Source organism: Glossina fuscipes, unplaced genomic scaffold, assembly GCF_014805625.2.
Source record: "Glossina fuscipes isolate IAEA_lab_2018 unplaced genomic scaffold, Yale_Gfus_2 1, whole genome shotgun sequence".
In the NCBI taxonomy this organism is placed as follows: domain Eukaryota; kingdom Metazoa; phylum Arthropoda; class Insecta; order Diptera; family Glossinidae; genus Glossina; species Glossina fuscipes.
This window is the reverse complement of record NW_023998415.1, coordinates 22,285,885-22,300,719: the sequence shown is the minus strand read 5'-3', so window position 1 is coordinate 22,300,719 and position 14,835 is coordinate 22,285,885. Positions and strand designations below refer to the sequence as shown.

General features: G+C 35.0%; 1 protein-coding gene across 2 annotated transcripts in view; it reads left to right on the top strand.

Annotated features, from left to right (window-relative positions):
• LOC119645142 (glutamate receptor 1) overlaps positions 1-14,835 on the top strand; it is a 67,010-nt gene that overhangs the window by 38,722 nt on the left and 13,453 nt on the right. For both annotated transcript variants that reach the window (XM_038045094.1, XM_038045093.1), the window contains exons 11-12: positions 6,431-6,527; positions 13,507-14,006. In XM_038045094.1, coding sequence (XP_037901022.1) covers positions 6,431-6,527; positions 13,507-14,006 — 597 coding nt within the window. The remainder of the gene's footprint in view (positions 1-6,430; positions 6,528-13,506; positions 14,007-14,835) is intronic.

Below are 14,835 nucleotides of genomic sequence, written 5' to 3'. Positions count from 1 at the left end.
GAAAAAAGTCAATTTTACTAAAATTCTACTGCATACAAATGAGAAAACTTAAAACTTCTTCTAAGTACGGCATAAGAAAGGAAAAATTAAAGAGAAGAAGAGAGAATTTTTAAACAACTTTATTACGTTTTGAGTTAAGCGTACATACATGCTCTTGCACATACGTTTAAGTATATTTTGATGGGAGACAAAAATTGGCTCAAAGAAAGCTTAAAAACTTTAATAGACTAAAATAGCCAAAGTTTACTAACTTTTCACTTCGAAAAATAACATGAAAACAAGAAACAAAAAAAAAAAAAAAACGGGATAAGAAGTTCTAATCGCTTTAAATCGAAATTTATGTATCCACCGCCTCAAGCAAATATATAAAAATTTTGCAGACCTCCGCTCAACATAAGTTACGCGGTTGATAACCCGACAGGGACACCCGCACAAGGTCTGGGTCATATCATTTTTTGCTTTCAATTATCTTTGAGAAGATGATGTGTTCGGATTTTCCAAATTGCGTCATTTTCGCAATTTCTTCCTCATTTCGTCTGTGAGGTTGTCGTCGTTGTTAAATTTTTGCAGAATTGAAAATTTCAAAAACTAAAAAATGAATGACGAAGAGAACAAATGGGGACGTAAAGGCAAAACGACGTAGCAATGGTTCGGCAAAGTGATAGGTGGTTCGACGAACGAAAGAACAAGTGGACGGAAATGCAGAGTATGAGTAACGAGTGCTCGCCCGGGTAAAAGTATTTGAACGACTCAACTTAACATACTAATGGATTGAATGTACGTGCAAATAAATGAATCAATGAATCGATGCCCGAATGGTTGCCGGCACAAACAAGTGAAAAGAAAATCAGTTGAACGCGTAGGTAAACGAGAGTAACTTGGAATGTATTAACCTAAGTAAATTTCTTTCGCGTGCTAAGTAAATTTCTTAACGAACTATATTTCTGCTCGCTATAAAAATAGAAAATATTTAAAACGTATGTTAAAGCTAAGCCTATTGTTGTAAACAATCTTGTACAATATTATCGGAATATAAGAATTTGTCGTTAATGCATTCGTCTTATTAGAGATTAATATGTCACAAATGTTGTCTATTCTTTAATTAATCATTTGAATTAAAACCAAGTTTTCAAATTATCCGCAAAATATTCATCAAAATGCACTGCCATAATAATTACGTTCGCTGCACATTAATAGCTCCATTTAACGAATAGCTTGAGCTTTTGTAGGAGATTTATTCAGCTATCTCCATATCTCCGGCTTGAAATGCAGGTCCCCCTACCCGTTAGGTTCGTAAAATCACTTTCTAAATCGTATACTTTACGGACGTAGCAATTAACTTAATAGATATAGTCGTGACTGGCACATAAAACAACAGGAAGGGACCACTAAAGCAGATTTGTGACATTGTCTTTCACAATTTCCGCTGTCGCTTGCTACCTAAGAGGCCTAAAAAAATATAATCGCACCTTTCAATATATAAATGTAAGAATAAAAACCATTTTTTTTTATTTTTATTTTTTTTTTTTTTTTTTTTTTTGTGCAAAAACTTACGCATCTGTTTTCCATGTTCGTTCCTCTCTGCAATCTTTCGCTTTTACTCTTAGCTTAGATAAACAATTTCTTTACGAGTTGGTTCTTATGTCGCCAAAATGAAAAATATGTTTTCTTCTCCGAGGACAATGAAAGCACGTAATACTGTAAATGTTCTTGATAAACAGCTGTTCATTTCATGATTATAGATAACAAGTTCTTTAGATAGATAAAGGCAACCATTGCTTTATGATTGCTTCTTTCCTTTTTAATTCCTTTTTCATTCTTAAAAAAAGGTCAACATCTAACTTTTTACAGCGTTAACTAATGCTAATTTAAGTCTTTTAATTTTATTGGAGAATTTACGATTTCCCTCCTCTATAAGTGTACTCTTGGAGCTACCGTACATTTACGGACAACTTTAATAATCCAATATGGAGTACGAAAAACATAACAGGCATTAACTCCACGGCTTCATTATGAAATGTTATGAGAATTTTTCGTATATAGCAAAAGAGAATTTTTCTACTCTTTATATGTTCTAATACCTTGCGACGTTTGTAGAACGGTTACACTATTATTGTGCAGGTGTATGCAGCATCCAAAGGCGCTTGACATAATTTGTAGCTTATTTTATTCGATTGTACCAATCGATTCAGAATTATTTTTCGATCCGTTTCTATTTTCGCGTTTCAACGCACGGATGACACCTTTTAAGGCCTATCGACCAAATTTGGTCCAAATATGTATGTTACTGAAAATCGATCAGATCTGGCCATTTTTATGATCAATCAACATATCTATGAAACCCTTATTTCTAAAAATATATCATAATCATTATATAAAAGGAAGATTTTCATTCGTTGCATTTATCGAAAAAATCGTCTATATAACAACAAAGTCGAAATCTTAACCTCTTACAGTAAAAATTGATACAATTTATCGCTTTGAAAAATAAATATGCTGCAACAAACTTGGACTGCATAGGTCGCTTTTTCATAGCCCCAACCCTTAACGGATTTTCATGAGAGACAACCCAACAACATACAATTTTTGTTATTTTGTAAAGGAGATAGATTAAAAATCGAGCAAGGTACGTGATAGTTGACTTTGCACGGCTACAACCCGTATAATTACAACAAAAACCTAGACAACAACAAGTCATTGTATTAAGTTTGCTTAGAATATCTTTTAAGCATTATAGTGTAAACTACGTAACATTAAAATGTAAATCATGGAATTAGTTTTAAAATAAAGCAACTTATAATGTTGAATTCATCATTTCGTTAATTATCAACTATGATTTCGGAAAGCGTGTTTTGCCAAGAAATTGGAATTGTCTCCAAGTTCGAACTATATTTGTGAAAAAGGAATAAATAGGGAGAATCTTAGACAACCATCTCAATTTTCAACCTTTGTTCCGGGAGTTCTGCTAATAGACGACAGATGGACAAAGAACCATTAGACTTCTCCTATAGGAAACTCTCTCGAAAATGTATAATAAAGATACCGTAGCAGCATTGCTGCTTACAATTGGATAACAAATCAGCGCGAATCGCAATCGAACACAATCGCAAGCGACGGAACAAAACCTCCGCCAGCCACGCATACTTAACTCGTAGAAAGGAGAAGGATAACTGCAAAAAGAAAATACTCAAAAGACCCTATTGGCCTGGTCAAAGTACACGAGATACACAAATGTGCATTTTTTTTTTTTTGTTTTGCCTTCCTAGGTGGTGGGGATAGGAATTTTTACGGCCCGTACCAAGAGCATTCACGACTTGCGACCTATAACGCCTACGTATTATCTCTACTTACACTTCTTCTAACACCAACTATCTTTGGGTCACCGTTAGGCGTCACATGACAGTGGCACTACGCCTGTTGGAATCTTAGTAAATGATGAAATATTATAAATTGATTTCCACTACCTCTTCTATCCATCCACTGTTTCGTTCCTGTTTTATTTACCGGGTCACCTCGGTCATAAAGTACGTCACAAAGCCCCATATATCGAACCTTTCGACCATGGCCTTGAGTATCACGTGGGTGGTCCTGGTGCCCTTCTCGAAAAAGAGGGAATTACCATTGGACAACGTCCACGTATAGGATGTGGTCCTTGACTATTCAAATGAGGTGAAATATCTGGGTGCCTACTCTGGCAAAGTCTTAACCTGGAATCCTCATGTAAGACGGCGAACAGAAAACGCGGCCAGAGCACTCTTTGCCTGTCACCACCTTTATGGCAAAACATCGGGTATATCCCCAAAAATGATTTACGGGCTTATACCATCGTAATCCTTCCCATGCTAACCTACGCAGCTTTGGCCTGGTGGTCTGAGGTGAAGCAAAAACAACCGCGACGATATTAAATAAAACCCACCGTCTCGTGTGCATTGGAATTGTCAGAGCGATGGTATTCTGCCCCGTGAGTGCCCTAGAAACACTGCTGGGCATCACACCTCTTCCTCTGGCTTTAGAAAAAGAATCTTGGATGAGCGCGCTCAGACTGCCGAATCTCGACAGATTAAAACTTCACGAACCAAGCTTTCGTCAAGATATCGGACCATTGTGTTGTAAAGCTTATATTATCCCACCGAATCAATGTGACCATACCACCGAGAACGTATTGTGATGGGCAAGCTTTTAAATCCCGGGTGGAATCAAGGAAATGGTACGTCAACGGTTCAAAATTGGAAAATGGTGAAACTGCGGCTGGGATTTGTGCACCGAGTTTCAAGAAAACCATACCTATGGGGCATAATCTCTCCATATTCCAATCAGAAGTCTACGCAATCATCGCGTGTGCATCTGAATGCTTAAGAAAGCAGTGGAGGAGAGAGCGGGTCAGCATATACTCTGACAGCCAGGCCGCCTTAAAGTCCCTAAGGAGATGAATGACAACATCTAGGCTACCCTTCAGACACTGATGTGCACCTAACTGCTTGGATATTCGGGGGCCGTGGTAGATCCTGAATCGTGGTGTACCAGAAAGCCACATTAATAGGCTGATATCGTAATGGGCACAGAATAAAGCGGATTGCCAATGAAAACAATATGCAGGGGAACGGCAAGAAAATAGTTTCATAAAATATTCCGGTAGAGCCCAGAAGCTACTGAAACTGAGAAGTAGCGATCAACGATCAAAACATGGGTATGTTTGATAGCGATTCAATTAAACTAAATTGTTGCGATATCATGGGCAGAATCCAGTTAATCGATCTACCTTGGTGCAAATTTGGTATAATCAATTTGTACGCCAGATTGCCATTATAGACTAATTTCCGACATAAAATGTTAAAGATTAGACCGTTTTACTATATGAAGGCTTACTCTACATGCGAATTTTTATACAGAGTACAATCGGAAAAATAGGCCTGCGTGGTCCAACGTTGCTATCATTAATTCTTATATGGAACATATCCAATAGCCCGCACGTGGGGTCTAGATTGCTCACGTCAGTTTTATGCGCGAAAAATTGTAATTTTTTTTTATTTAACTGACTTCTTAATTAAAGTACGCCGTTACGTGTGGCAGCGATCGCAAAATGTGTCCGGTTCAATCTATCTAAAAGAACCTTCCTCCGTGGATAAAAAAAGCGTTTAAGTCGATTCGAAAATAATTCCAAATCGATCGGTATTGCAAAAAGTGAACCTATCACTAGTGACCCCGGAAATTACATACATTCTTTATTATCCCATCATGAAAGGACGGCGGGGACGAGGAAGAGAAAAAATTATATACGTTGTTGATGTTTCCTAAAAATGCCGGTGCAGTAAATGCAGTAAAATTCAAAACGTTCAAAATTCAGTAATATGTCTCTAGTTAGATCTACGGTCAACGAGACCATATATCTCTGTATTAGATTAGAGCTTTTCTACTTGTAGGATCCAGAATTATATGTCAAAAGACGCATATATCCTTTATCAGCGTAAGGTTTTCAAAGCATTTAACGTGTGCGTTTCGTTGATTAGTTCGCATGGAAAACTATATGCTTGCGATTATGTTGAAGTTATAAACTAAACGTACAAGCGAACGCGACTGGTCTATAAAGATCGATCTAAAATTTGATTCAAATATTTACCAGAGACACTTAAACGCGCGGCGAAAAAACATTATAATTGACCACGTCCACCGTTCACAAAAAGCTTTGCAATTCTTATAAATACGTTGGCTATGGTATATGCAGTCGTTCCATGGCAGATGTAAATTTTTTACTTATTTACACTAACAAAGTGTTCAAATTTTCATTTCCCCACTATTCGCAATCCTTTTGAATTGCTTCTTTTTTTTGTGTGCAAACTCTAAAAATGTTACCGACACATATACAATTATCGGGTTTTATGATATTGTAAAGAACTGCGAAAAAGAACTAGAAAAATTTCCCTAAACACGTTTTAGCAGCGAAGTTTGCTTCAACGCTTTATTCAATCGTTTCTATTCACTGCTTGTTGGTTTTTCATGCCATTTTTTTTTTTTTTTTTTTACTTTTATTTTTTTTATTTTTTTTTTTATTTATTTACTTTTTTTTTTTTGGGTAGTTTTCCTTTAGGTGTCATATCAAGTTTACCAACATTTACTTTATGTTCAACGGATCACACAAGGTAAAGCGCACCGCTTTCCCTTCCAACGTCTGGTCTCTAGTTAAGTCATTATACAGTTTTTTGTTGTCGTGGTAATCTAAAGCAGGAACCCGTATCTTGTTAATGCTTCGCTAATTTAAAGATTTTCAATAGGAAATAATAATAAAAGCGACAACAACATAACAAAGGCATTATTCGAAAACAATTTTATGAAAATATTCAAAGACTTCCGATTTTTTTTCTCTTTTTTTCTTCCGACTCTTTTTATTTCTCTTCTTCTTCTTTACTTCTCTTCCGCTATATAATATATCCAGGTGAGCGTTATATTCAGCTACATTGGTGTGAGTATTGTGCTCTTCTTTGTTTCACGTTTCTCGCCGTATGAATGGCGTGTGGTGCAATATCAGACAGGTAAGTAAAATATACAAAAACAAAAAGCAAGAAAATTATAAAACGTAAATGATATGAAAATAAGAAAAATAAAATAAAATTTAACAATAATTAACAATTAATTTGCTGCTGGTATTCAATATTTTTTTTTATTGAAATTCTTGTCAAGTATTTACACCGAGGAAACTTTATTGACTGCACTTTTCCTTCGCTCTTGACTTAACATTTGCATTAGCAAAGTTTTTATGTGCTTGTTAGTCCTAATTACCGCATCGTAAAATAGAACATTTTAAACATTTCCACGCACATTTCATTATACTCTTATTAGTTAGTTATATGCTCGACTATCGTAAAGTTCTTTAATTAAATCACATATTAAAACAAGAAAAATGTATAGTATAGTAAAGTAAAGCGTACCGTTAAATGAATAGGTATATATATTCACACCAGATCTGACCAATTTCTATACCAAAATCGACAGACCTAAATTCACATATTTAATATTTTCTTGAGGACTTCTTGTCGTTACTTGGCTGCTCGTGCCATGTTCGCAAACGCAAATGTGACGGAAGGACGACCCTCTACAGCAATGTCGACTCGAAACTGCACACAGTTGTCATTGAGGCAGGGCTCAAATCATTTGCTTACAATAAGGTTATGCCATATTATTTACGGCAGTTTCTAGTTGTAGTTAGCTTAAATACAGTTCAATAAGTAACATTAGCGAAGGCAAGGAAGAGACTACGACCATCTGAACTCAACGATCAAGCAATAAACTTGACATTTCTGTAGGCCTTAGGCAACTGCCGTGTAACTTCAATTTAAGCCCGATCACTTTGACCGAAGAACATATTCGTGTCATTATTTCATCAGGATAGCTTTCAACTAGAATCCGAATAGCAACGTATTTCATTGCCATATCTTTCTCGCATGACTGGCCAATGCAAAACAAACTCAAATAATTACATATCTATAGCCGGTGAGTTCATCAAGACGGTGTGATGTATCTCACGGACAACGAAGGCATCGAGGTGAGAGACGACGTTATTTGGAAATCGCATACTTGGTGCGATCGCCGATATCCATTTCTGAATCTAGCAAAGGGATAACCAATATCGCCTTTCAGCTATGAACGAAATGAATCAAGTCTTTTCCTCTGCATATATATCTGGAGAAGTGAGTGATAAGAAAAAGAAGAATTGTCGAAATCTAATGATTTCACTTGCAATAGCATCAGTTTTAATATGAAAGGATATCGTTGAAGGCCAACAGATTTCTTAGTGGTCTGCTCTCGTTTGCATGAAATCTGAAGAAAAAGTCGTTAAATTAAGTCGCATAGTTCAGTAAACGTTCTTTAAAACTATGCTCTAAGGGGTTTTTACATAAAATCCTCATTTTTCTCTATTTGAAGATTAAAGTGACTTCCAAGTAGCAACATACGGCACATGTGCAAACATTTATTGACAGACTCTTTACATCAATTTGTTAAAGAAAATTAAATTTTTATTCATTTTATTTTTATTTTTCTTGTTTTTTTTTTTTTTTTTGTTGCTCTTTTGTACTCCACTGCATCAACAAAAGTTATGGGCTTTAATAGGGAGAAATCGCACATATATATGTGTATGTGCAAATAGCTCAAAGCGCATACTTACTCATGCAAATATACATGAACATGAATCCCTCTGCTCTGCTTTGTTCTATTTTATGCTGCTCTGGTTCCCTAAACATACGATAACAAATAAAGAAAATATCAAAAATTCAAATCAATCATGTTTGACGTTGGTATGCTGGTAGAGCAAAAAACATATTACTCCATGAACTTCCAACCGTATATATATGTAAATATTTACATCATATGCAAAAAGCGTATTCACATAATTACATAAGTTATATGTGCTTTTTGATATAGAAAAACATTGAATAGAATTTAATATAATTAAACGATTTTCAAATATGTATTCGAATATGGATTAAATTCTTGCAACAACAGTAACGCTAACAAAATATAGTAAGAATTGATAATACTGGTTAATATCAAGGCTGGCATAAAATGTCATAAGAGCTGTAGTTTGCCTATGACGTTCGATCATTTGCCGATAAAAATTCGATATCAGCAAACATCAAGCGTCAAGATCATAAAATCAGAAATAAGACAATGTACACTGCTGTGTGTACAATGATTTGTTAAAACAAGATCATGAACAAGCCACGTAGTATGAAATCAAAGTTTCCACATTGTTCATTCAATAAACGATATAATAATACAACGATGCAAATAATACTCGTAGACTTTCACGATGGGACTCTGAAAATAGTCCATGTCTCCTAAGTTACATACTGCTTATCAATTTTAGCGGCTCTAAGTGGCGCAATATAGTTTTATTCGATTCCTGTTTTCAAACTAAATCAGAAAATGAAAACTTTTTAATGCTCATATTAAATACATCAAAAAAATGCTCACAGAGATATAACTTATTGGCAGCATTTGAAAAGTTTGTTTACCGAAATCCCTGATATGTAGGAAGTTTAGTTCTAGTTTGAATATAAGAGAGATAAAAGCGGTTTCTGTCTATTTAGGATTTTTGTTTTCAAAAATTAAATCCTCCTCACAAATTCATGAAAAGGTACACGTTACGCACGCCGAGAATAGCGTAAGAAAAGCTGCGTTCCAAAAATGACTCACGAAAATTCTTTACCTAACTGTCCCACTTTGATCGGCTAGTCGCTACAAGCATTTATAGAAATTTGATTTAACCTTGAGATTGATGAATCAACCGTTTCCTTCGAAGAAACATCCGCGGCAATTTGCAACAGTAAACAAGGTGGATATATTTGTCTGCTTATAAAAACATCTACCTCTTAACGACCTCGACTTACTTTAATGTAACGGGAACATAAAACTTATGGTACGATCGAAGATTTACTCCAAATATTGTTGACCGCATTGAATGCGATAGGATAAGGGAAAGAGCAGGGGATTCGCATTATCACACGAACACAATTTAAAAAGACAAATCGAAGCACTAGCGAAGTGCGAGAGACGATATGCGCGCATTTTAATGCGCTCGGCACTGTTTTGTCTGCCTGCTACCATGGGATAAAGAAAAGTCAAAATTATTTATAAAAGTAGCATGCGTTGCAAATATATATACGCGCTTATCTATTGAGACATATTACTTACTAGTACTTCAGTGTTGACCAACGTAAACAAAAAAAAAAAAACTTTTATTTGTGGGAAGGTAGTTTCGATGTTTGCAGGTATATATATGTACACTTAACGGTTTGATTGCTTTAAACGCTTCCTCCCACTGTGATGATCACTTGTTTTGACATATCACATCAATTATAGTAGTTGGGTACTCGCGGCTTTTAAATTTCGCATTCGTTGCCACTCAGGTGTAGAATTATGTTTTCCTTTTGTTATTGACCCAAAGATGAAAAAGTGCTAAGACTTGCAAATAGATCTATAAAGCTGATGGTGTTTATTGCATAGGATTCAGGATTGGTTCATAAAAATTCATCAAAGAGACTTTTTCTCAATGTTCACCTATTACTCTAGTCAAAAACGTATTGGATAATAGCTACTCGACATATCGATTTCAGTTTGAAGTAAGCTAAAACAGATTCATTTAATACAATCAAGAATTATTTGCGTTGCATCCTTCATTGGTAGCGGGAGAAGAGTTATTCTTGATATTTAAAAAAATATGAAAAATTGTTAACAAAAACTTAAGTACTATAAACTAGCGCAACTCACACCGAAAGTTGGAGTACAGGTGTCCCTTGCTTTACAATTCGATACAATACGATACAAAAACTGCGATTATGATAACACAAATTTGATATAACACGATCCCAAAAATTCGAGTATGTGTGTTTTCAATCGATTTTAAGTGAATACATTTTTAATTTTTGTATTTTTTTATATATATATATATATGGGATCAAGTTTCGTAATAATATTTGTATTTTAAAAGTTTGCTCCGTTCCATGATCTATGTTATATCCATATTTTAAGAGTAATGAAAAAGTTTCGTAGAATACGATTTCGATACAGTATGGTAGGCGTTAAGCGTGGAACGTTTGTATATTTAAAAAAAAAGAAAAAAAAACTCTGGTTTAAAAGAAAATATTGTTAACTTGCAGCCGGCTCCAAGGGACCGCATTATATTTATTGTCTATATTTGATGCAATAAAAGTAAAGCGCTTAATCAAAACTGAGTAATCGCGCCGAATTTACTCTTCATAATGGCAATACACTGCCTTGCACATACATATCTATTAGATCTTAATCTGAAAATAATATCGCATCTTCCACACTTCCTTCCTTAACTTGACACTACTTGACTATCATTTATATTCGAGTTTTCAGAAATTTTTATCTCATTGAACTCTGATCGACTGCATATCTGTTTTTTTATAATGAAGGGAATTGAATGTGAAAGTATGAAGAAGATTTTTTATTTTGCTTAGACAAAATACATTATAGAGATTTATTGAATAGTATTGCCTTATGCTGAGTGCTTTATTAACTGAATCATTCATTGAATTTTGTTTTCAATAAGTCAATGCTTTTTCTCACATGCGATATAAATTGTTATTGAAGTCATACGTTAACGCACGCAATTAGCGAAAGGTGTGAATGCTGTTGCCAGTAAATGTCACGGTCTGCTCATATCTACAAAATAGCCTGGGCGGCGAGCAAAAAACCAATTTACATGAATAAACATATTTAATGAAAAATTTTAACTTCATAGCTAAACTAATTTTCTAATTTCGATTAATAACGAAAGCATTGAGCCAAAATTAATCCGCACAGTTAAAAATGTTGTGCAAAAAAACTTCACTACTATCATCTTTCTTGACATGGCTTACAAAAAATAATTTTGGTGACATACAAACGTTTTTGAAGCTCGTATTTTTACGTAATTAAAAGTTGCAAAAATTACTAGAAATTAGAAAAGAACGCCCCAAAAAAATAACCCAAAGCAAAATAAACTCAAAGTAATAGAGAGAGACCTTATATATTGAGAGCACGCTTTAATTTCTCTAAAAATATGAATTTATTGTGAAACGAAAAAACGCCCACTCAATTGCTAGATATCGCTCTTGTTTGTAGAAAGCAACTAATTTTTCTAACGAAAAATCGTACCACATTTCAATGTCGCCCAGACAGGCCATGAACCATAAATTGAATATAATGATAATCAGAAGCAACAATGTTTCGTACGTATGGCAAGCGAGCTAACAAATTCAGACTGCGCGTTTAAACAATTTTCTTAACCAGTTTTACAATGTGGGGCTAACAGTTGTCGTCTTCAATGGGTTTGTATTGGCGTACTAAGGCTTCTTTTTTACTTTCGAATCATTGGCATCAATTGTTCCAGGTGGGTTTCGCTAATAATGGTTTTTTTTTCATCTGATAAGCTCTTAATGTCTTTCTGAAAACACCGACCTTGAGCTTAGTGATATAAATAATCAATTGGAAGTGCAAGAGGTATACATTTGTACCAGAGTTTCGCTTATCATCCTGTATACCCTCAAAAGCATTTTATTCGAATTAGCTAGGGGAAGTAACACTCTAAATGTTAATATAGCAAAGCTGTGTTTCCTTTGCCGAGATCACATATACTTTAGCATAACAGTTAAAGATTGCAATTAAATTTGCAATTGCAATAGTGTTACCTAATACGATATAATATTAGTTGCAAAATATTTTGCAAATCCTTTCATATAAGTGCACATCCGCAGTAATCAAAAGTGCTACACAATTCTATGAAAGTTAAGTATTGGTTAGTTAGTTAGAATATAAACAGAAAAGCACTTAATTAAGACTTTCATACCGATGAAGAATTTTAGTGTGTACTCTTTGCTTGTTCTTGGCAATAAAACTAACGGTAACGGCACTATTGTCGTTAATGCTCTCCGTCTCTGTTACTACGAAAACATCAACTATCATGGCAGCGCCCGATAAATACCGGTACTAAGGAAGTTGAATGCGGTCCTATTAAAAAAAAACAAAAAAAAAAAAAACAAGAAAAATACAAAATAAACAAGTACGAAAATTATATTCGCCTACGACCGACTCATTTATACTCCCCATCTTTATTAAAAAAAAAAAAAAAGAAAAAAAAGAAAATTTCTTTACTCTATTATATTGTCTGGGCGAAGTCGATTTTTCCATTTTTTTTATAGGTATTGCATTGATGATCTCTTACAGAATATGCATGGAACTTTTTTCGTTATATGCGGTGTATTTTGAGGGGTGAAGAACAAAAGAACAAATCCGTTTTTTTTTTTTTTATAATTTTAAAAAGGTTCTCTCAATTTATATTGTACTACAGGTGCGCCTTTTGCTCGATTTGGTCCCGTCTTCAATATAAACCTACCTGCATTTTTGCGATCAGAATTATCTGTGCCGTGTCCATACAGGCGGACAAAGAGTCATCGAGAGAGTAAATCGATTCAAAATTTAGCATTGATCAAGAAAAATCTAGTCTTAATAGAATCCATGAAACTTCGCTCTCTGAACGATGCAAACGCTTTGGCAAAATGCGAGCTCCCTTATCCTTTAGCGGTGGCTATGGAAAAGTGCATGTAACGCATCGGTCGCGATAGGCATGCATAAAATTCAAAATACTTGAACGGCGAATTATTCATTTGACATACAGAATCATATTTCTGTACGTTTACGTATTTGTGTGGGTGGGCGAGCATCTGGCCAATACAAACTAAAAACTCTGTGGGAATATGCAGCCATAGATGATACATAATAAACATTTCAATGGTGCTCTGCTGTCATACAAACAAGAATAAATGCATATCGAAGCAAATATTTATTTTTATATCTCCCTTTCTTTCTCAATCCTTTCACTGAAACCAAGATAGCATATGCTTGTTGGTATGCTGTTACCTTGACGTCTGCAACCAAGTATAAAATTTACAGCATATTTAATTTTCATGATTTCCCCGTTTTTTCTTTTCTGTTTTTATTGACCAGATTCACATGCACATCACGATCAACTGTCTACTCAACAGCCACCTGGTATTATAGGCGGGGTGCCGATGCCCGGCTCCATAACCGCAACGTCGGCAGGTGGCGTTATAGGTGGTGGTGGTGGTGCTGGCAGTGTTGGTGGTGGTGGTGGTGGTGTTGTCGGTATTGGTACGGGTAGTAATATTGGTGGCTCTGGTGCATTGCCAACATCTGCAACAGTTGCTGTCAACGATTTTAGCATCTTGAATTCGTTTTGGTTTTCTTTGGCTGCCTTCATGCAACAGGGCTGTGATATATCGCCACGATCAATATCGGGACGTATTGTTGGTGCTGTATGGTGGTTTTTTACACTTATACTTATCAGCTCATACACTGCCAATTTGGCTGCCTTTCTAACCGTCGAGCGCATGGTAACCCCCATTAATTCCCCAGAAGATTTAGCCATGCAAACTGAAGTACAGTACGGAACATTATTGCACGGTTCCACATGGGATTTTTTTAGAGTAAGTCTTGTAATAATATACATATATTTATGCATCATAACCATTTGCTGTTTCATATTTACTTGAAACTTAGTCGCTCTCTACGTAATCAAAGGGATACAGGAATATCCTGTAACTAATGCTACAGCTGTTTTTGTGTTTTTTTTTTTTTTTTCTTGTGTTTCTGACTCGCTATAAAGTAACGTATGAAGTAGCTTCATCGTTCGAGTTTTTTGTGTCTGTTTAAGCTTTAATAAAAATAAAATCTTCAATCATTTCAATCATTCTTCATTTGGTTTTTTTTTTCATTTACAAAATGATTCTCTGTGATTGTCATCAGGCAAATTCAAAAGTACTATTTCATACATTCCTACACCTAAATGCAATATATATGCGCTCGTATACATATGAATGATTGAGCATAAGTAAAATTGCATAAATCTGCGCTGACACTTGACTGATATGCGGTGCAGTTAGTTTTCACAAAAATATGCAACACAAAGCACCCGGTAGGTTATGTTCTCCCTAGAAATGGAGAGGAAAAGCCTAGCGTCCATTTTATTATTTTTTTTGCAATTTTTTCTACTACGATAGATTGTCTTGATTAATATGCAATACATATGTAATCGCACATTACAAACCGAACACAAGCACGTGGTGCCTCGCACAGATTTTTGTATTTATTTTTTTCGTTTTTCTGTTTGGTCATTCCTAATATGCTTCATATATCAACAGTTGACGCTGTCAACAACATGTCTTTCGTGTCTGTCTCCGTCTGTCTTCTAAATTCACATTTTCTATATATATATATATATATATATGTATATATATATATATATATATATATATA